The following is a 24,298-nucleotide window of genomic DNA, read 5'->3' as shown; positions in this document are numbered from 1 at the left end:
TCATGTTTTATACAATCATTAAAAAGGGTCAATATTTTTAAAATAACCAATACCTAAGACCCAACTTAAGTACAGGAATTGTCCCTGAAAGGTGCAAGAAGTTTTCACTGCAAGTGATTTTTGTCTTATAGTACCTAATTAATTAACATAAAACTATACAACCTAATGTTAAGCAAAAGCTTGGCTTATTGATTCAGGTGTCTTCGATACATCTCATATTAGAACAAATAATTAATTTAGTTCTTTTATACAAATAAATACTGATAAAACTTTGCTTAAGTTGAAAACACAGGGAATTTGGTATAATAAGTATGGTAAAACTATCTCCACTTGTGTGCAAGTTATTAAATAACAGACAAGTTAATTTTCAAAATTTGAAATAATAATTTAATATATAAATTGTAAATAATGTTATAATTTTTTAAATTGAAAGCTGTTAAACATTCTAACTTTGATAGTCTAATTATGATACAAAATCCTATTTAGACCTTTAGAATTATTTATACACAGTTCAAATTTACAACGATTACTAGCAAACTGATTTTAAGTTATAATTACAATAATTTTCAACGGTGGAACTTACAAAAAGGGTTAGTTTATTCACACTTTTTACAAGTAGCAGTAATAAAATTTTCACAAGACTTAGTATTAAAAAGGTTTGCACTTATTTAGGCAACTTTACAATGGAACTTTACCATACCTTTGCTCATCATTCGTTAATCCAAAGCTTTATTACAGGTAATGTACAGAATAGACATTGTCGTGATCATTTACTCACGACGCAGGTTGTCAAGACGAGCTTGTAGGTCGGCGTCTGCATCGGAGACTGGTGCGGCCCCGCCACCCCCTCCTGCTGTGGCTGCCACAGCGGTCTATAACACAATAACCGCAATCAACAGCTGCTTTTGTACTACAAATCATTCAAACAATACAACAGTACATTTAAGTACTGTAACTCGGAAATTGATAACCTGGGAGTCTAAATTTCTCAACGAAGAACAAACTCATAACAAATTATTTCTCAAAAGTTCATATATCCCTATGATGATGCAGGGTGTCCATGTCCAGCATTTCATAAAATAAAATTCAACTTAAGGTTTTTTAGGTTTTCCAGGATGCTAAAATAAAGTCATTTCACTTATTTGTAGCTATGATGATTCAAATTATATCCATGTTAATTTTATGAGGTCATCATCGCATCCGTGATTATTTCCCATGGTTGCAGAAATGTCCTTAATAATGTATCACGACCGAGAGAACATAAAAAATCGTAGCACAACCGTAATGAATTCCCTCGATCAGGGATTTTATCAATGATTTCTCAATACCACTGCAACATCTGGGATATTTCTCAAGATCAAAATTTGTGATCATCACCTGCGACCATATTGACAATTGCTACCATCTTCCATGGTCATAGCAATAACTCTGATAATCTTCTGCTATATCGACACAATCATAATGATTTAGTGTAACTGTAGCAACTTCTATAAAAATTTCTAACGATTGCAGCGATTACCACTAGCACGGTAGCATTATTATGATAATTTTCCACGGTTAAAGTTTTTACTTGGCAAGACGACACAAAGAAAATATATACCGTGATAATTGGTAGATATTTTTGGAGTTAAAAACAAATTTTGCATTTTCTGGTCCCATAATGAACAAAACTTAGCCAGTTCATGGATTTTTCCTGGGCATCAAAATTTATGTTCAGCTGGATACCACCCTGGTGGAGAGCTACAGATTGTTGGCTTCAAAATTATAGAGTTTTGAAATAGTGAGGAAAAATGTAATTTGGATTCCACTATAAGCTGCAGGCCCCTTAGGTGCCATTGGCTTTATTGGCTATTAATGAACAGCTGTGTCTAAGGAACATGTCTGCCTTAGTCACCAACAAGACTACAAGATCGTGCCACTTATCCTTTACTCATATTTGGGTTAAAATATGCACATAGTGGTGTCCGAGTCTTAAATAATTTATATAATTGAATTGATAATTGATAAGAATTCATCACCTTTGCCATTTAGAACGGTGCCAAAGCAAACATTACGAACACACCTGACGACTAGATTGCTGACCAATCAATCAACCAGTTAGCACAATGAAAACCACAATATTTTGGAAATTTTCCTTGCAGGTAAAATTTTTTGTTGATGTTCTGAGGCAACCTATGGGTGAATTAGGGATAATCTCTCTTTTTGAACAATCATTTGTGACACTGTTCTCCAGGTATCTGACCCACCATATTGTGTAGTTGTGTACAAAACAGGTTAAGGTGGACCACGGGACCAAGATCGAAGTCGGAGACGAACTACGGAAGAAGCAGGATGACGGGCTAAGATATACGGGTCATGGGGTGAGGCCCTGATAAGGTATGGTGGTTAAATTATAAGTTACCTATTCTAAATTTTCGCATAATTTGTTTCAGGCTCAATGATTTATGATGTCCATTTTAACTTAAGTGTAAGCATTTAGATATCAATATTGCTTTAATTAATCCTTGTTGTGTCCGGTCAACTTTGGTCTGTTAATTAATATATTGATTGAAAGTTAATAATTCCACAGTAATAATAATTTAGTGGGTCCGTGGAATTGGCTAACTCTGGAACTCGCTAACCCCATGTTAAAAGCCCTATCTTCAAATTTGGTCGATGAGAGGAACTCGCTAACTTGTTCGGTTTCGGAATTGGCTAACTCCGGAACCCGCTAACCCGCTCTAGAGCCGGGTTAGCGAATTCCGTCCTCGTACAGAAGTCGCTAACTCGGTCCCTCGGCGGAACTCGCTAACTCCCAATCAGAAGCCTCGCGGGCCGTCCAATGGGAGCCAAGCACGAATATTTTTGGCCAGTGTTACCGAAAGTGTAGTACCTATATAGTATCGGTACCATAATGTCGTATCCTATGATTAATTAGGAGTAAGAGCAACGTAGTTGATCAAATAAATATATTGAGAAGTATGTTTAACATTATTCTCATGATTATTAGGGTGGAAAATGCATTATAGTCTTACCATAGACTAACCAACACAAGTAAACTTTATATCCCATTGTAAACTTTGAAGCTAGTTTTTCGCGTCTAGTTCATGTCCGTTCATGACACTGATCGCTAGTACCAACAAAATCTTTTTTTTAGCGAATTTCCCTATAGGGAAGTAGCTATTACCGTAGGTGGCACGGTAAGACCTAGACCCGGGACCGATTTACTTTTTCATTTTGATGTCCCCAGAGGCCAAAAACAACATTCGTTCAAATTTTTATATATGTATATATATATAGACTTTTACTAAGCAAATCAAAATACCACAGTACCCTAAAAACATTTTATTTTATATTACTTACATGTTTCGGACATTAATGCCATGATCACAGTATAGTATATAACCTATTCCGTGTAGGTTATATAAGAATATATTATATAAGAATATAGTATATAAGAATAGGTTATATACTATACTGTGATCATGGCATTAATGTCCGAAACATGTAAGTAATATAAAATAAAATGTTTTTAGGGTACTGTGGTATTTTGATTTGCTTAGTAACATTTAAAGTAGCCCTCATTGATGTATACAATAACAAAATATATAGACTTATATATATATATATACGTCCGTGAACGCGATAACTTGAGTAATTTTTGTCCGATTTTGATGAAATTTGGTTTAAAGGTGTAAAGCGGGATAAACTTGAATGAGTTCGCGAACCAGCACGATCGGACCATGGGAACGGGGCTTTACGGGGGGTTTTATGGGGTAAAAATTGGTTTTTCTCACTTTTGACCCTCAAAACACAAAATTTCCCGATTTCTCTTTAGACCTTTTTAAAGAGCTTAAAAAAACAAATAATTTAGTATATAAAAGTATTTTTGTTCGATTATTAGTAACGGAGAAAATTAAAAAAATTGTAAATTTAAAATTCCCATGTTATTCTTATGGAAAATATTGTCAAATGTTGTAGTTCGCTTGTTTATGGATATATTTTGATCAAACTTGGCAAATTTATTTATTTTGTACTAAGCTATAAATATTTTACTCAAAAACACACTTTATTAGTTTCCTTGTAACAGCAAACCTAGGTACTCGTTAAACCTAATGTTATTAAAATATATTTAACTGAAAATCAATTCAGACAAATGGAAATTCGCTTAGTCGGCAGGTTTGCTGCGGCGGGTGTATTTTGTGTTTCTATTATTTCTATAGTTAACTTCATAATTTGCTCTTTACTGTTTGGTTATATAACTAGGGGACGTGTTATTAGTTGTGATTAGAACATTTATTTGGTTAAACGATGTTTAAATGACTGGAAACAAGAAACAATTGTAAACAAAACACGACCTCTAAAGACAGTGCACCGGACAGAACTAACAATAAAACTGTTTTCAGCTGATCCATAAGGATTAGAAATATACTAATATAAGGGAGTATGTTTTATATTTGGGCTTCTTACTTAAATAGTAGCTTTATGGTATGCAAAAAGATAAAAATGTACATTTAATTTGGATCTTTTACATGTTATGAAATATCTATTTTCGTAGTTCGCCATTTGTTTCTTTTATTCGAATAAATACCATTTTTTGAACTTCTGCAAATAAATTATTGAGTTCGTATTTTATATAGGCCTACTGGGCTTGTCACCTTGAATCATAAAATTGAATCATAAATCATGATAAAATTTACACGTTAAACGTCAGTTCAGAAATACATTGTTAATGTATTTTTAAATAGAGCTATTGAATTTAAATACACATTTATCAATACAATATTATAAAGTTGTAGGCCTAATTTATTTATAGAGTGCATTAAAAATTAGTCTATTTAAAACATGTAACATTATTAATAAAAAATTCAACACATTATAGAATTAGGCAACTATTTACTAGTAGGCCTACAACGTTTTGGCTTAAACTATTAGGCCTAGATAAAAGCTTAGTCTAATGTGATATTTTTACACGTAAGTTGGACGATTCAACAACGAACATTTAATTTTAAATCTATGAATTAGTTATGAAAGTTACGATGGTTGATGACTGATGGTTGATGTTTGATGACATTACGATTAAATTTGTTTTCCGTGTTTGAGACCTAGCGTGTATTTTAGCTTAATTTCGTAGAGGTTTTATTATTTAGTACCTTTTCAATATTTTTCAAACTCTATTATTTTCTTTTATACTTATGGCATTTATATTTAAGATCGAAATCATTAACATTTAACTGGTCATTGTAGAGTTAAATAAAAAAACACTTTTCATGATTTTTTAATAATTGTCTTTGAATTACTTTGGGCTAGTTATCTGTTGAAAGTGGAATTGATAACAAAAACAATTACAGTCTAACCTTGATATAACGAACCTCGATACAACGAATTCCTTGATATAACGAATTTTTTTTAAATCCCCTAGAACTCTCCATAAGACACAATGTATATTTTACCTCTACTTAACGAACAAACCATAACAACGACCTTGATTTAACGAATTTTTTGTGATTTTAGCTAAAATAAGACACCTCAATATAGCGAATTTATCATTGTAAGAACCTCTACATTGGGAATTTAACCTCTGCATAACGAATTGTCTACGTCTTTCCCTCGATATAACAAATCCCCCACCCCATTATTGTTTTTGAAAAATCTGTTTCTATATCAAATGAAATGGAAAGGTGACGTCATCGCTTGCGCTAACATTCGTCTGCTCCGTTTTACACATCTCTGTCTGCTGTCGTCGCTGCGCGCGCTATGTTGCAACTGATAACTGATTTCATTCACTGAGGACTGATGACGACGTAATGTTTAGTAAGCTGTGATTGGGCGATAATTAACTATGGTGAATTGTACAATTTTTGGATAAAGAGAAACCCAAGAAAGAATATAAAAACAAAACCAAAGAGAAAGAATAGCAACATCGTTATTTTAACATTCATTTTTCGAGTGTTTTTATTATCTTTAAGTTGGCTATGATTATACACTTTTATAATGACTTACCTAATAATTTACTGTATTGTTATCGATACGATTTGTTTCAACTATCAACACCAATGCTATAGTTAATGATTATTATTGACATTCCTCTGTTGTGATAAATCAGTAGGCCTACTGTACTGTAAGTAGCCTACCGGTCAATCACGAGCAGTAGCTTAGAAAACTTTCTACTACTGTTTTGTTTTGTTCTTTACATGGTTTATGACTACGCAATACAGTGTTTGGCAAGGTTTTAGGAGGGTTAGAACAAGCTGTGATTTTAAACTTACAGTTTTTTAACCTGTACCAAGGTCAATGCCATTTTCATGATTGTGCAATATTCAAGATCCCTCCCCTTTATTATGCCAGATAATTTAGATTCTACTGTACAATGTAAACACTGTAAACACTGTACTGTAAAGTATTGTAGCCTATGCTACTTTAATTGTGTTTTAATGATGTCTAATCCCGACCTTGACCGACGCTGGTTCTGAACCTCGACTTAGCGAAATTCCTGCAAACATAACCTCTATATAACGAACCTTGTTTTAACGAAATCCTTGATATAACGAATATTCAGTTCGGTCCCTTCAGATTCGTTATACTGAGGTTGGACTGTACATTTACTGTATCTTCATTGACACTGATATTTTGAAATACGGTAATGTACGATTATTTTGTCGTGCAAGGTTGGCAACGCTCCATGCAGTGGGCGCGGCCGGGTTAGCGACTTCCAGAGTTAGCGAATTCCGCCGCGAGACAAAATCGAGTTAGCGGGTTCCGGGGTTAGCCAATTCCTGACTGAGACGGTTAGCCAGTTCCAGAGTTAGCCAGTTCCGACACACGACCGAGTTAGCGAGCTCTTGAGTTAGCCAATTCCTACGTCTCAATTTAGTTAATGTAAGCATCAATCAAAGTTTGCTTCTTGGGCCTGTGATTCCCGGTAAGCTGTGTCCTCTCATAAATTTAACGTTCAATGCATTGAAAACGGCCAGACGGCCACATTTTTTCATGGTCACAAGAATTCATACATTCAAGCTTTTCAAGGTTTTTATGCCCGGTGGCAACCGGTGTTGGAATATATCTGCTACGATAGTTAAACATTTGGCGCTGATAGCCAGGTAAAAACCAATACAACCTCTTTTGCTAGACAGCTTCCCGGGCTTTGTAAATCATGGTGGTACCCGGGATTAGTGAACCCATGACGTAATTAAACATTAAAATTAAGAATTTTACTGTTTTGTGTTATTTGTTTTGTTGTGTGTATGAAACCTAATCTGTACTCTATCTACCAGGTAAGCTAGCTGATCCCTATGAACATAATAGTATCTAATAAGAAAAAGAAGAAAAAAAACAAAGCTTTGGAACACTTTTGGTAAACCGAGATAACATATAATTGACTAATTGATGCTTTATTATTATGCTAAAACTAGATAGAAACATACACCAGTTACTTACCTTTCCACCAGCCACGCTGAGGGACGCAGATGCTTGAGGTAAACCAGACAACTGGTCATCCAACTGCAGGCCCAGTTCATCTAGTACTTGTGCCACAACGGCATCACTGAACAACCACAAACATTTGTAATGCCACTAGCTACTAATAATATAATGTTGTCAGCTCAATATCACACAACCTAGAAGTGAGGCATACACATTGCCAGTCCATATAAAAAAATAAGGATCTAGTATGTCCTACCCCCCTAAATCTGAAGCCACTAACAACCTATACTATTAGGTCAGTAATATTAATACTGAGGGATATCTATTATGTTGTGTTGGTCTCATCTGTTCTTACCAACCATCTCAGTCTGCTTCCAGTTCCACTATGTCAAACATTTGTGTCAACTAATTTTCAAGAAGAACTGGTAATATTGAAATGAATATAAATTTAAAATAAAAACTTCACCAATTTTTTCTGAATTTTTAATTGCAATTTAGAGGCCTTTCGCCAGCTATGCTGGCATCATCAGACACATCACAAAACTGAAGGTTATGTTTATGTCCACCAATTGTTTGGAATTCAACTTAACAGTGGAAGAAGCCCTGCAGAAAACAAAATAACTTGGATTGGGTGTTAAGCTAGGAGTAGATCTAAACATATTGACATTTGCTGATGATGTGGTATTTTAATCAGAAACAGTTCAAAACTTGGCAAGTTTGGCAGAGGTACTTGTCACAGAAGCAAACAAAATAGGACTGCAAGTAAATTTAGAAAAAACTAAAATCATTAACTTTGGAAGACAAGCAAACAATAGAAACAGAAACAGACAGATAAAGAACTCAACTATAAATTGTGCAGAAAGTTTCAAATATTTATGATTATGAGTAACTGTAAATAGTAGAAACTCAGAAGACGAAGATATACTAACTAAGTTATCAAATGCCAATAAGTGTTGGGGAGCCTGGAAAAAGTTGATCTCATGCAAAAAGTATTATCTCACAGAACCAAAATACAGTTATATAAGACAATAATTCAACCTATTCTGTTATATTGTAGTGAAACATGGGTATTGTCCAAGAAAAATGAAAACCGACTCATGGTGTTTGAAAATAAAGTCCTAAGAAAAATATTTGGACCAGTGAAGGAGGGAGAAATGTGGAGAATGAGGAAAAATAGAGAGCTAAGATCACTATACACCAACCCAGATGTTGTTGCAATAGTTATAGGAAGAATGTTAAGTTAGGTAGGGCATGTGCTAAGAGGAGGGAAAGGAACAAGACTGTATGAAGTTTATAGAGCCACACCTGGAGGTAAACGTTCATTGGGAAGGCCGAAATTGAGATGGACTGACCAAGTATTGAACGACAATGGGTGCAAATGTCAACTTGGCAGCAGACAGATAAGGACAGAAGTGAGATTTGTGGAGCCACGGCAGTAAGTAATTGTTTGGAATTGTAGCAATCAAGTGTTGATAATTCACAAGTATTATCCATGTCTTTATCGACTTCCCATACACAAGGTTAGGTATGTAACATAGAGCACAAGAGCCTAGGTTTTTGGGATTTTATGTGAGGATAGCAAGCTTGGCTTACCTAAATGGGAAAGATTAGTTTTGTCCAAGGAAAGGCTCTAGGCCAGGATTTAGAATTGCAGAATAAGGAGGATGGAAGCTAATTTACCTTGAAAAGACGAAGGCGATGAGGGTTTGAAACTCTCATCACTTTCTCTACACTTGTCAAAGTTCTCCAGTGAATAAAATATTGTGTGTTCAGTTTCTACTCTGATATGTTGTATGGCCTACTTGCACTTGTCAAGGTAAGCTAGCTGCTATCCTCCTCATTCTACAATTCTAAATGGGAAAGAGTCCAATCTGGCACACGAAACACGATAGGCCTACTTACAAAATATTTCACTGTCACTGACAACATTCCCAACCAAGGATGGTATGAGTTGATATTCTTATGTTTTGTTTAGTGTAAAGTTTTGCTTATCATTCATAAGGTTAATGAATGTAAGGTTTTACTATTAGTCCTATGTTAATTGACCTACTATTGATTGTCATTAACTACTATTAACTGCTATATTGAAATCATTAAGTACCATTAAGTTTTGCACATATGAATGAATGTAGCCTACCGTACTGCTTGTGTATCATTTGGTGTTGTATTATGTGTTTGCAGTATGTATGAAATAAAAGAGTAAGAGGAAACTTACCTTTCCTCCTCGTCTCCCTCGTCCTCCATAGCATCGTCAATGGCATCATTCATAATCTCCTCCTTCATATCCATCATCTCAGACTGCTTCTCAAACTCCTGCAGTATTCTCTGGATCTGAGGCAGGTTCAGTTGTCTGCACAGCAATAAGCCAATTAAACACATCCTTGACTAGAACCACTATATAAAATATGTCTGAATTTTCAAACAGACAAATGCTTAATTATTTGTCATACATTATGATCTTAACCCATTGGCGCCGACTTACGAGCGTTACTCGTACGGCCGCTGCAGGCCCGGCGGCCGACTTACGAGTGCCGCTCGTGTCACCGCTAGGCAGCGCCATTAGTTATTTAGTTATTATTATTTTTCGCCCTTTTTGTTTCTTCTTACTATTATAATGTTTATAAATATCTTGCTTCTTGTATTTACTCATTTATTTTAGCGAAAAACAAACAATTTTGTGTTGCCATGGAAACCACATATCACAAAAAATCAGCTGCGGTAAGGTAAACAAACAATTTTTTAAAAATGTTATTACTTATTAAAGTACACAACTTTTTATTTTTCTACGTAGGGAATCGATTGAACATTATAATAGTAGTGTTATTTGGTATCTGGATTAATCTTGGAATTTGTATATCAAGTTTACTTTCAAAATATTGTTTTTTAAATTTTTTTTATAATCTTTATATATATATATTTTTTTTAGTTTAGAACTTTGACTATCCAGTTACCACTTTTCTGTAGACAATTTTACTGAGAACAAAATGGTGAAAGAATTATTAATTTATTACCTAAGGTTTTCTTTCTATAGCAGTTAGAGTAAAAGTCTACAAATTCGGTAAAATTAATTGCCGCCAGAGGGTGCTGCAGGTAGCGCATTAATTCCTTCCCCAATGGGTTAAGTAAAATGTGTAGGTTACTAGTTGACATAACAGAATGTATGGTCAGACATGAAGTGGTTATTAATTATCATTAACATGGTTTAATTCACTAAATGTTTATATACTGTAGTTATCTGCATCTTTGCTTGTGTTGATTAAGAAACAGTGTAAACATCAAAACCTAAAGTGGCAATACTTTCCTTATCTTTAAAGATAGAATTGATAAATGAAAGTGAAGATATAATTTCAAATTTCTCAAGTCTTTGGAAGTTGTCCTCAGTCATTGCCTTTTTAGTTCAAGAACAAACACTTTTTTCCCAGTATGTTAAGCATTTAAACTGATGAATGTTATTTATGAAATATTGCCCACCTGTAACAAGATATGTAATTTTGTTTCGTAATATGAATTTTGTAACAATTCATTTTTATTACGACAATGATGTAAGGTATTTACAACACTCACTCATTATAGGCTATGTAAAAGCTCAGCTCAAAATCTCAGGCTCCCATTTACCCCTTATTATTCTTTTATTACCTACTTCAAGAATTCAGTTTAAGACAATAATCACTCGTTAAAAATAAAAAAAAACCTGCACTAAATTTACCAATTCTATTTTTAAACAATTTCCAAAGATACTCAACATACCTATTCATATTCTGCATTGCTTTTGTAACTCCTTTCATGGCCTGAGCCATAGCATTTTGAGAACGGAGGGTCTGAATTTTAAGAGAGACTGCTTGAATATTTGCTTTCATCATCATGAACTTCTTTTCATATCGCCTCGTTCTCACTAGGTCTTTTGCCATTATTTTTACCGCATCCTGTAAAAATAAAAAACAGATAAAGTAAAAGCAGCGCAATGCTTCAATTTAACTACGGATTTCACTTTCAGTTTAATGGAGTATTTGTGTTAGGTATCACATTTAAAGGTAGAGTTAACGACAAAAGTAGAAATTTAAGGTACGAGTCTTGGCAAGTGCCTTAAAAACTTCTACGAGTATCGATAAGACTATTTATGCGAGTTGAGTACACTACTTTACCTTCAACAGTTTTTTTAATTACTTACAATAACTACTACTAACTACTTCTAAGAGAGGATGTTTTCGTTTATAACCTCTCATTGCCACTGACAGTGATGCAACGAATCATTGTATCAAACACTAATTGCACCACAAATTAACAATAAAATTAGCCTGAACAGCTTATTAGTTGCAGTTCGAAGCATTACAATTTTACTTCTTTTCTCTCAATCCTTGAACCTCATTGGTATGTTACCGTACCAGTGTTGTTAAGCAAAAAAAAAAAAACAATACTGTTATAGTAGTTTACCTACGACCGTTTTTTAAAGTAGGTAGTTGTTTCAGTTCAGTTCTTAGAATTGAAAAGTTTCACATAACAGCATTGTTTACTTTCATAACAGCATAGTTTCACTCATAACACAGGTAACGGACCAATGAGGTTCAAGGATTGAGAGAGAAACAGTAATAGTAAAATCTATATTATTAATACGAGACATGAAACTTTGTAAACAATAAAGGCCTATTTTGCTTGGGCCATTGCAACGATCGTCGAGTAGCGATAATCGCTCCGCGATAGTAGCTGGGTACTGTTCTATCGGAGTTTGTGATGTCCTGTTTTGCTTAGAGCGACTGTCGCAAGAGTCACTAGCTACAGTTGCGGACCACAGCCCTGGATACTAGTCTTGCGATAATCGCGCCGCGACTGATGCGCAGCTATACATGCACAGAACCTCAAACAGTGCTGTTCACTAGGCACATTAATAATAGGAGTTGAAATAACCATGATTTACTTTTTTGTTCACATTAATTTTTCTATTCATGTGCTATTACGATTGTATACGATTATGATTGTGGTTTTTTGTATGAATAAATCTTTTTTATTTAGACTCCAGGTTTTATTTTCCGACATTCATGTACAAACAAATACATAATATTTATGTCTTATTTATATAAATATTTTTTTGTTTTATATAAATATATTTTTTTCTATTGATATCACTACAGTTTTCTATTTATATCCTATCTAGTGACGTCTAGTGATACGTATCCGTCCCAAATCCTACGTATCACTATGTATTTTCTATCGATCGTCTATTAATACTTCCACAAGGGTCAAGTAGAGCCTCGTCTTCTAACTCCTCGCTGAGGAGATACTTTTAAAAGTTACAACACACACTCATGACTTCACCATTGTGAGTGCTGGTATTCAACTAACTATGAAAAATCGTGCGGCGACCGAAAACCAATTGCTCTAAGCAAAATGGCCGCCGTAACAGCAACAGTAGCTAAGCGATATTTGCTGTGCGACTATCGCTACAGTCGCTCCAAGCAAAATAGGTCTTAAGGCTTTATTGTTTTAAGATTTAACCCCTCATATTATATACCAAAATGTTCGTCTAGGTGTATAGATTTACAAAATGACCTTACATTTTTGAAAAAGCCCCTTGGGCTCTGCCCCATTGGTTTTTTAAGTCCCCATGTTATCCTTACGAAGAACATATTTGTTTACATTATGATCAGCTGTTAATATTTTAGTTGCAATTTAAGTGCTACAAACATTTACTGACTTGGTTGAAATGAAATATTTACTATTTTTGAATTTGGGTTGGCATTAATATTACAATGGATAAAAGCGATGTGGCCCGGACAATTTGATATACTAAAAATAAAACTGAATTAACACTGTGCAGCATTTCTTGAGCAATCATTGAAAGAGCAATGACAGCATGAATGAACAGCACCCAATTACCCCCATTCACCTACAGTAGACTCTTGATAATTCGAAATTGGTGGGCCAAGCATATAAATTTGAATTATCAAGAGTTTTGAATTATCAAGAGTTTGATTTATCGGGAGAAAAATAAACCATTTGAATTACAGAGAGTTTGTTTGTTTAATACATACAAAGGTACAGCACGTTACAATAAAACATCATACCGTATTTTAGTACACTTTTAAACAATCAACGGCTTACTTTTCAGTTAATGTACATAGTTGCAAAGAAATCTGTTATTTAGCGCTATATATTTCGCCAATAGCTGAACTATCAGCTGTCGACATAACTACGTTTGTGCTCAAGGAGATGTCGCGCAATCTAGAGATGGGATTGCCAACTTAGAAAAACAAGTCAGCGAACTAACTCAGACTACTGCTCTAACTAAACAAACATCAAAACGTCCAACACTAGCCTACCATGGGAACAGGATGTACTGTACTGTATAGTTTCCTGTTATAACAGGAAGAGATCACTTCGAATTATAGAGTGTTTTGCCAACTAAACTTCGAATTACTGCGTGACTTTGATTTATAGAGTGTTTTTTCGACGAAACTTCGAATTACAGCATGACTTCGAATTATAGAGTGTCAACCGACGAACTTCGAATTACTGAGTTACTTCGAATTATAGAGTGTTTTTCCGACGAAACTTTGAATTACTGCGTGTTACAAATTGACCTGCCCTCTATTTGGACTTTGAAATACCGAGTGTATCAAAATGCATGGTAAAAATTTGAAATATTGAGAGATTCTCTAGGGACTGAGCCTTCATTTTGAATTATCGAATGTTTTGAATTATCAAGTGTTTGAATTACCAAGAGTGGACTGTATTTGAATGAGCAGCATTGGAGCTGATTTGCAAACTACGGAAGCATAGGAAAGTCAGAGAGCACCACCAAGTAGATAAATGGAAATTATGTGTTTTTTTTTTTTAGATTTTATAATCATTATTATGGACAACCTAATGAGGCCAGAGTGGGAAACATTTGTAGAAAACAGAAAAAACAAGATCAGCTTTTGAAAAATGATAAGATATTTACAAGAAATGTTGATTATATCAAACTTGTATGTACATCGTAAGTATTTCCATAATCTTTGAGCCGACTCTTTTAAAGTCATGGGAAATTATGACTGTGATTCGTTTTAAAATAACGCCTGTAATACTTCGCAATTTCTTGAATTCGAGCAACAGGTACACTAGTTGTAATGATTCCAACTTCAACTAATCAGCTGTTCAGGCCAATTTAATTGTTGAGTATTAGTGTTTGGTACAATGTTTTGTTGCTTCACTGTCAGTAGCAATGAGAGGATATAAACAAAACCATAACCTCTCTTAGAAGTTATGAGTAGTGATTTTTTTTAATTAAATCACTGTCGTAGGTAAAGTAGTGTACGCAACTCGCGTAAATAGCGTTAACGACATTCGTAGAAGTTTTTAAGGCACTCCTCAAGGCTCATACTATACCTAAAATTTTCTACTTGTGTTGTTAACACTATCTTTACGCAATTGTTGCGTAAACTACTAATACTTAACGATTGCGTAAAACGACACTGGTCATAAGGTCACTGGTCTTTGTAAAAGTTATTCGTATATCCAGTGTGCAAAGAGGTTTTTCAGACTTGCCTGCAACTGGGGCCGAAACAGCCTATATACTTTACATAAATGTTCCTCGTTAGTCTACATTTTTTTACAGTTTTCATAAAAATATTAGGTGGGCCCAAATACAATTTTAATTAGTTATTCGAGGCCCTGGTGAAGCCCCGGGCGTAGCACCGAAACAGTGATCACAATTGGCATTAAAATATTTCAATCTGACGAATAACAAAAGAGCAGCGGTGATTGTACTGCGTTACCCCGAGAGTGGACGTAGTTCACTGAAACACCCAAAGGTAGCAGCACTGCCTGGATCAGTAGTCAGTGTCTTTGTAATGTGGCTTGAAGAGAGAAAATCTTCAAAACCGGGACAAAAGCATTTTCAGACGGGATTTTACAGGAAATTTTAGTACCAACCTACTCCAAAATAAACCTCACATTCTAAGCTACAGGCTAGCAACGATTATAAAGTTTCTCGGCAATGGCTGAACTCATACTGAAGTAATGTAGGCCGATAGGAGCGCTAGTGGCGCAACTACATAAATTGATGTAGCCAGCGCTCAACAATACACCAAGTAAAATAATCCATACTACTAGTATTATTTTTTAACCAACTTTAAGATAATAGCTTGTAGGTCTAGATATGAGTTTGTCACAAAATAATATTGGCTATTTCTGGCAGCTATTTAATATGATAAAATAACCACTTTCATGATTTGATCATTTGTATCTACATAAAAAAAAAAAAAAAAAAAAAAAAAAACATTGATAACTCCATAAATCACTTAACACGTTTGCTGCGGCCTACACAGTCTGAGCCCAGCACTCGGCCGGGGACAGTGTTATTGTTGCCAGGCTTTAGCTTAGAATACAAGCTTTATTTTGGTGTAGGTTGGTACTAAACATTCCCGTAAAATCCCGTCTGGAAATGCTTTTGTCCCGGTTTTGGGGATTTTCTCTATTCGAGCCATATTACAAAGACTCTGGTTATTGATCCAGGCAGTGCTGCTACCTTTGGGTGTTTTAGTGAACTACGTCCACTTTCGGGGTAATGCAGAGCTATCACCACTGCTCTTTTGTGTTTCGTCTTACTGAGATATTTGAATGCCAAATGCGATCGCTGATTCAGTAACGCGGCCTCGCCGCAGTTTGCGAGCGCATGTTTAAAGGTTTTCAGCAGTGAACGTGTTAACAATTTATTGGCTAGGCTGTAAACAACAGTAAAATATAAGTTGTCTTAAAAATCAAATCGCAAGTAATTCATAGTGCTGTAAACTTATTTTCATACACAAGTTACACCTGATTTCAAGTTCAGGTTGCACGTCTCTGGAATTTTCAGGTCAGGCTAGACCAACAGTTGGCCCGTGATATCAGTTTATGGCGGAAGTATCTTTCCGGCCAACCTCAAATAGTAATTTGCATTAGAGGTGTTGAAGCAATTTTAAAGCTTAGTGGAGCGTTTACTCTTACGATAACTTATTGCTTTAGCAAAAAGTGCCCATGAAGATTACAAGATTAATATTATGGTTTCATCACAATTGGAGATTTCATGATCTCGCCACGATCACAGGAGACGATGATGTCCCGGCAACTGTGGATGTTCACTGTTAGGCCTGTGCTGTGACCGAAAGAGACATTCAAGTTGTTATTGTTACCACAGGAGACGTTAAAAATAATAATAACACATGTAGTCCTATGCGGAAGATTTTCTAATTTTTTCTAAGATTACGGAGACGTTCCTGATCATGAGAGACAATCACAATTTTACAGCGATCGCAGGAAGTAATATAAACAATTTGTTAACTGAATTCATCAATACTTTCAAGAAATATTTTGACTAGGCTACACAATGAGTACTATGATTGTGTAAAACTTATTTGAACTTGAAAATAAACTCACCATTTGCCCTTCTTTTGCCATTTTCTTAATGTCTGCAATTATCTTCTTTTCCTGTTGTTCCATTCGCATTCTTTCTCTATCAAGATCTCTTATTGCTTTATTCAGGGCTCTTTGATTTTTTCTTAACATCTCCTCAGGTGTTACTCTTTTTCCAAATAACCACTCCATTGTTATTTTGCAGTTTAAATATTACAAAATCCAAGATGTAGCATACAAACAACTTTAAATTGTGTTGCTGAAACAGAAATAACTTATGAAACAAAAAAATAGAATGGTTGTATTAACATGTATAATTTCTATGCTATGGTTAAAGTTTCCTGGCTTCTAAAAAAGAAAAAAATACAGTAGACTCCTTCTTATCCTGACTCTTCGGGACTGAGGCCAGTCCGGATAACGGGTTTTCCCGGTTAAACCGACGTCCCCAAAATCTTGTTAAAACGGACTGTTTACTGTGATATTGGACTTAAATTTACGAGAGCATTATATTTAGACATGTGATCACTGGTCTCAAATCTTTCCTATGAGAACAGTTGTTTCAGTAGGCCTACTGACCACTTCCTGCCGATCTAGTCCGGTTAAACCAATGTGCTAATAAAAATTATCAGGTTAAAGAGATGACATTTCCGCCGAGTGTCGTCAGGTTAAAAGGTGTCTGGATAAGAAGGAGTCTACTGTAGATTAAATAAAAAAAAAACAATAAGAATCAATTACCGTACATCTACCCTATTGAAAAATATTAATACTTAGGGGAAAAGACTAAAAGTAGCTAAGTTAAGTTAACTTCATTTCTGAACCAAAAATACTATGTCTAGTTACAGATGTAAGTTACCATGTTTTGTTTATGTTTATATTTTATTCAATAAAGTTTGAAAAGTTAAACATGATAGACAATAGACAATGATCTTTATTTACATATTCGTTGAGAACAGTACATGCGTCAGAATAATAATTAAAATTTGTTGATTTAATATGTTGTTAAAGCTGGTTGTCAAGGAATTCTTTTTCTGAGTAGAATGGCCTTTCTTGCAGCCATGTTGTTAATTGGTTCTTGAAACGGTGAGTTGGTTCATTTCTAAGTTGTTCTGGTAGGTTGTTGAAATACAGGGCCCCTTTGTAGGATGGCTTCTTTTCAAATATAATAAAAAAAGATATAAAAAAAGATTGTAAAAATTAGGCCTACTTTAGAAAAAAAAAGGTCAAAGATAGCGAGGATTCTTAATTATTTTTTTAAAAGACTGAACCTCATTTGTGTACCTACCTTAATCTGAAATAAAAACTTATTATTCTTAAGGGTGCAGCTAACAAGATACTCAGTGGTGTAGAGATTTATTGGTCCCCTGAACACAAAATACAACATTGTTTACCACTACGGCTTTTCAGAAATTAAGTCTAATGTTTCTGTCAGAAATCAAGTCACACGCTGATCACACCACACTGTTTAGTAGATTTATTAATCATCAAAAAACAAAAAAATATCATAGCTCAATTCAATATTTACATTAAAAAACTTAACTTAAGCTATCGAACCGAATCAAAATTGGTATATATTGATTGATATTTCGACCGATAATATTTATTGCAGGTTCTCTGAGTGGAACTGTACCTGCCTACGGTAAAACTAAAAACTATGACAATCCTAGATAATCTTTGTAGAGACTGACAATTTAGTGAAATGAACATGTGCAGCTCATACTTTCTGTTCCCACAACGGCCTCAACTCTACTGTAGTAGGCCTAGCCTAGTCTATTTTGTCATTTAAAAACAGAAAACAAAGACTTGGTGTACAAAATATGCAGACATTATAAATCAGAGTGGAAAATTAACCCTCCAGTGGAGTTCCTCAGGGCTCCATTTTTGGCCATTGTTTATTTATTATATATTTTAATGCTCTATGCAAAGATACTAAGATGTCCAGCTTTCAATATGCAGATGATATCGTTCTAATTTGTACAGGACAAAACAATGAGCTCATACAAGCCTCAATAAATCAGGAATTTCAACTCCTTGGGGACTGGTTTACAGTAAATGGCCTGTCCATGAATGTGGCAAAAACTCAACTAATTCAGTTTTCTGCGTCCAATATTAACCAAGAAATAATTGTAAATATAAACTTAACGACAACTCATTAACAACAGTCAATAAATTATTTGGGAATAGAAATCGATTCAGAAAAACCTATCAAAAAGACTACGCTCAGAAACATTTGTTCTCACAATAATTCCGGATAACTTACTACTACAGTAGAACCTCGATAAGAAGACCCTCGATAATAAGTCACCCTTGATAACAAGTGTACCGGTAATTTTGTAAATTCCCTTGAATTTAACAGGATCTTAAAAATAGCTCACCAGAATGTTAGGAGCTTACTTAACAAACTGGATATTCTAGACATATTTATTGATGACGAAACCCCAGATGTCTTATGCATATATCTGAGCATTTTTTAAAACAACATGAAATTGAGAACCTAGTTATACAAAATTTTGACTATGTCTCATCCTTCTGCAGAACAGAAACGAATGGTGGAGGTGTTGCGATTTGGTGCAGCCCACACCTGAAATACCAACCCCTTGACACTGTCAAATTGAGTGTGGAAGGAGAAAGTGAATTATCGGCAATGTCAGTCGAAATCAGTTGCGATGAAAAGTTGCTAGTCGTAGCCGGGTATAGACCACCGTCAGGATCATATGAAATCTTCTAGGACAATATTGAAGACTGCTTAGATAAATATGCGTCTTCACACTCTAAAATAGTATTAATAGGAGATTTCAACATTGACTTGTCCACTGACAGTTTTATTGCTAGTAAGTTTACTGCGACCTTATCTTCATATGATTTGCACAATGTCATAAAATCATACACAAGAGAAGCGTTAGGTTCACGTACCCTCATAGACCATATATTCACGAATGACAGTAACAGCCCCGAAAGTGATGTTGTCAAATCATTTTTATCTGACCATTACGCTCAAACTATAAAGCTTGAAATATCTCCATCCAACAAGGACGCAGGGGCGAAGTTTCGGTGCTGTAGAAAATTTAGTGTATCAAACATGGAATCTTTTAAATATTTACTTGGTCGAGAGAGCTGGGTCGATTTATACAAAGCAGAAAGCACGCAGGAAAAGTACAATATATTTAACAGCACGCTTGGCCATTACTTTGAAATTTCATTTCCGAAAATAAATAAAATAATTAAGAATAAACCCAAGAAACGAATCAAACTTTCTCCAGAACTGCTTCATCTGAAAGAACAGTGTTTCCAGTATTACGAAAAGACAAAAGACTTACACTCTGATCATTTCCTAAGACAGTACTATTTGAGACTGAAATTCCGATACAGAAACTTGATAAGAGATATTAAAGCACAATCAGTACTAAATACAATTGAAAAGTCGAGCAATAAAACAGTAGGAACTTGGAAGGTAATAAATGATATTAGACCAAAACGGAAAAGGGAACAGGAAGGCATTTCTCTTAAAAACAACAACGGTAATGTGGTGGTCAAACCAGAGGAGGTATGTGAGGCCTTCAATAAGCATTTTGTTGAAGTGGGAAAGCATGCTTGTTTGAAAAAAAGAAACACTCCCTCTTTCAGTTCAAATAAAAAACAAATAAATTCCTCATTTTTTCTGAGTTCCGTTACCGAGGAAGAAATTAAAAGTATAATTAACGGATTAAAAAATAAAAAGTCTGCTGGAATTGACGAAATATCCCCGAATTTGCTCAAATATATATCAGATGTAGTTACAAAACCTATATGCCACTTGATAAACACTTTCTTTGTTGAGGGAAGATTTCCTAGCAACCTTAAGGCATCACTAATAAGACCTATATTTAAGAATGAAGATAGAATGTGCTGCAACAACTACCGCCCTATAAGCCTGGTCTCGACCTTCTCCAAAGTTTTTGAGAAGGCAGTGCTGAGTAGATTGTGGATATTCCTTGAGAAACACAGCATACTATTTAAAAGTCAGCACGGGTTTGTTAAAAACAAATCAACGACAGGCGCAATTCTCAGTCTCATAAACGGAATAGTAAAAGATATGGATTCTAGACTAGCAGTAGCTGGGATGTTTTTTGATTTCAGTAAGGCCTTTGACCTCGTAAACCATAGACTTCTCCTTAGCAAAATGAATAACATGGGCATTAGAGGCACAGCTCTCGACTGGTTTTCGTCCTATCTTGAAGGTAGAAGGCAGACTGTAATCATACCTGCAGTTGATAACACGGGCTATCTACGGAACCATGTATCTTCTGAGGCTGTAGTAAAGAGGGGTGTGCCACAGGGGTCCGTCCTGGGGCCGATCCTTTTCCTTCTGTTCATTAATGACCTGCCATCTAGCGTAAACGAGGCAAATGTATGCCTATTCGCGGACGACACTTCCCTAACTGTGTCCAGACTTAGTATGGAGGAACTGGAACTTGTCACCTTTCTGGAATCAAACTCCCTTCTTCAGTGGTGCGAAGAAAATGACCTAATCTTGAACGCTCAAAAAACCCAAATAGTCCAATTTTCCATTTCTAACCGGTCAAAACGGTCCCACTATGACTTGAACATTCTCCTCGACGATAACACTATCTCCCCTTCTTCAGAAGTAAAATTCCTCGGTCTTGTCCTTGATGAAAACCTCAAATTCCACAGCCACATCGAGCACGTCAGCAAGAAAGTATCGGTGGGTATATTTATGATGAGAGTTCTCAGCCAATCAGCCACCACTGATGTCCTATTATCAGCCTATTATGGGCTTGTCTACCCTCATCTGACTTATGCGGTTCCTGTTTGGGGGTGCAAAAGTGAGAGGACAAGGTTCTTGTTTAGGCTTCAGAGAAGGGCAATTCGAATTGTGTTTTCTATTTCCAAACAACAATCATGCAGAGATTATTTCAGAGAATTTAAAATTTTAACTTTAAGGAATTTTTTTTATTAAGATGTAATAAATTTATTTTTCTTGTACTGACTTGGCTAATGCAAGTATTGTCAATTTGGCCCAATAAATGACTTATTGACTTATTATTGACTTATTTATTTTACCCTTTATCACATGTTATTGCCAACCTCAATGAGAAGTCAACCTTGATAACAAGTCTTATTTAATAATCCCAACCTAAAAAACAGTCTTGTTATCGAGGTTCTACTGTAATTTAGAAACACAAATAGTATGGTAGTATATCACACATATTTTTCATCAATTAAATTGATGAATTATGGTAATATTACTGTATGGGGCTCATCAAGCCAGGCCAAAAATATTTATTCTCCAAAAAAGAGCTGTAAAATTAATGGCCAGAGTCCCCCGTTGAAAACATTGTAAAGATTTATTTGTTCAGTTTAAAATTTTAACCTTTTTTAGCTCTTATATTTACAAATTGGCATTAATGTAATTTCATCCACATAACACAAGATTCAAAAATATTATAAAAACCAGTTCAACATAGGCTTAAATCTTTCATTTATCCCCTCAGTATATGGGGCCAAAAATTTACAAAAATTACCCGCTGAGATCATAAACATTGCCTCATTCTCTAAATTTGGCAATTATTTGATAGGTCTATGTCTACATGCCTTTTCTGACATAAAATGTGATTTAAAAATTAATATTAAGGTTGGGTTGGATTAGGTTAGGTTAGATTAGATTAGCTGAGCTTAATGTAATTAAAAAGGGTTTCAATAATACTTAATTTCTTTACTGCAGTTTGTCTTAGGGCAAAAAAATATTACAGTATTACCAAGCATGGAATCTCTCATTGTTGGGGTTTCTTTATTAAACATGTACCGTAATATTATTTATTAGTTGCTGAATACATGAAATTATGCACTGTGTCACGTTTTCACTTTTACGCACAATGGGATTAACTTATGTACTATGGGATTATGCACTATGCTACGCCCATTAACAGACGACGTTGAGGGTTGGAATGAGAACGATCATGTCGGCAGTGGCCTAGCTTCTATTACTGGTACCTATTTTAAGAGAGTAAATTCAATTTGTTTATAGGCCTAACTTAATTTATGTTGATGTATAATTTATGTATCGCAGTTGATTTATTGTATTTTGTACACGGCACCAAAGTCCATTTGCTTTTCCAATCAAATTCTGATTTTGTTCTCATGTCATCGTGTTTGGTTTTGTCTGTTTAGTAGGCCTACCTAACTTACCTAGCGAATGTAAAAAACTGACAGCTGTTTCCACTCCACAAACCTTCCTCCCCTTTCAGAGTTAGTCGCCACTAGAACTTGGACTCGCCCAAACCACAAATAAGTTATGTGAATAAGTCACTCAACAAAACTGAAGCTTAATATTAATTATTTAACTGTACAACCACTTAGGAATCTCTCCCACAAAAACTTATTGGCATTTTTTTATTCAGCGTGAAAAATAATGTAAGTAGACATCTAAAAATTACATGATATTGTGTTGTAGACATATCAATTAGTTACCAGACAAACATTCACTCGTTTGACTCTTCTAAATAGACTATCAGTAGGCGTGTCGCTGTCACTGATAGGAATTCAAGAATGAGGTTAAAAAGAGAAATAGTCATCTTAGCATACGCCTTAGCCAAGGCCTAGCATAGGCTAATCAAATTACATTTTTGAGAAATAATTGGCCTAGGTTATTGGACTTTAGCAGTTAGCAGTCCCACTTAAGCATACCTATGCAAAAAACCCAGTCTTATTTTCTGTTGATTCATAAGTTTAAAATAGACCAAAATAAACGAGGGATTCTATGCCTAACATTACATTAATTAGTTAGATAGCCTATGCTTAGAACCTTAGAACTCTTAGAGTAGGCCAAGTTAGCCAGTCAAATGTATTGATAATTTGACATTGGCTAGAATTAGGGTCTAAATACAACCATTAATCTAAGAGTGAGAATATAGATAAAACTTATAAAACTTGATTTACTTACCCTAATAAGTAGTAGAAAAAGACCTAAAATATTAATTTAATAATATTGATGGTGAATCACCTTACATTCACAAAAGAAAACAGTCTCACTTGGCAAAGACGACGGGACGGAACCTTTGACAACGACAACTGACAGTACTCAGTCACTCAGTCAGTCAGTAGACAGACAATAGACAATCAGAATCAGACTGAGACTCGGACTGAGTCCAGGACTCTCCTAACCAACATAGAAGGGCGGCACAATTTTTATTTCAGCACCAGTTTTTTTTTTATACGGACGTAGTAAAAGCATTCTTATTGGCTCATGCTCATAGTCATGGCATGACGTCACTGGTCACTCTTGTTGTTATCTCTTAAAGTTCAACCCGTTTCGTTCCGTTCACATTCCAGTTAGTTCCAGTCCAGTTATTACAGTACAGGGGAGCAGTTACTTCTGGAGGTTCCTATAAAATTTTGCCACTTTGAAGCTTTGAGATTTAATAAAAAAAAGAAAACGCCGAGCATGTTCAGTTATTGATTGAATATTTCTGCTATCGAACGGAATTTTGAAATGATACAGCAAGTTTAGTTTATAACAGTTTCCTAATACTAGGTT

General features: G+C 35.0%; 1 protein-coding gene across 2 annotated transcripts; it reads right to left on the bottom strand.

Moving 5' to 3' along the window:
* Nucleotides 1-512: 512 nt before the first annotated feature.
* Nucleotides 513-23,817, bottom strand: LOC128984034 (charged multivesicular body protein 2a-like). 2 transcript variants are annotated; one of them, XM_054403315.1, is made up of 6 exons: nt 23,705-23,817; nt 16,792-17,026; nt 11,149-11,324; nt 9,617-9,751; nt 7,417-7,522; nt 520-872 (listed from the first exon to the last, which is right to left on the bottom strand). In XM_054403315.1, exons 2-6 carry the CDS (start codon nt 16,957-16,959, stop codon nt 771-773), a joined length of 687 nt encoding a protein of 228 aa, XP_054259290.1. In that variant the 5' UTR covers nt 16,960-17,026; nt 23,705-23,817; the 3' UTR covers nt 520-770. The 2 variants fall into 2 exon arrangements, with proteins under 2 accessions (XP_054259291.1, XP_054259290.1); XM_054403316.1 differs by lacking the exon at nt 23,705-23,817 and having other exon boundaries at nt 513-872; nt 16,792-16,972.
* Between the last annotated feature and the right edge of the window lie 481 nt (nt 23,818-24,298).

The sequence above is a fragment of the Macrosteles quadrilineatus genome, unplaced genomic scaffold, assembly GCF_028750875.1.
Source record: "Macrosteles quadrilineatus isolate MER2022 unplaced genomic scaffold, UCM_ALF_1.0 Scaffold_2__2_contigs__length_208266976, whole genome shotgun sequence".
NCBI lineage: Eukaryota > Metazoa > Arthropoda > Insecta > Hemiptera > Cicadellidae > Macrosteles > Macrosteles quadrilineatus.
The sequence above is the reverse complement of the archived record's forward strand: the minus strand, read 5'-3'. Positions and strand labels throughout refer to the sequence as shown.

Coding starts and splice junctions, on each gene's coding strand:
- LOC128984034 (XM_054403315.1), bottom strand. CDS start 16,959: ATGGAGTGGTTATTTGGAAAAAGAGTAACACCTGAGGAGATGTTAAGA. Junction 9,752..11,148: donor GCAATGCAGAATATGAATAG/GTATGTTGAGTA, acceptor ATTGCTGTGCAG/ACAACTGAACCTGCCTCAGA. Junction 873..7,416: donor TCAGCGTGGCTGGTGGAAAG/GTAAGTAACTGG, acceptor ATTGTGTTATAG/ACCGCTGTGGCAGCCACAGC.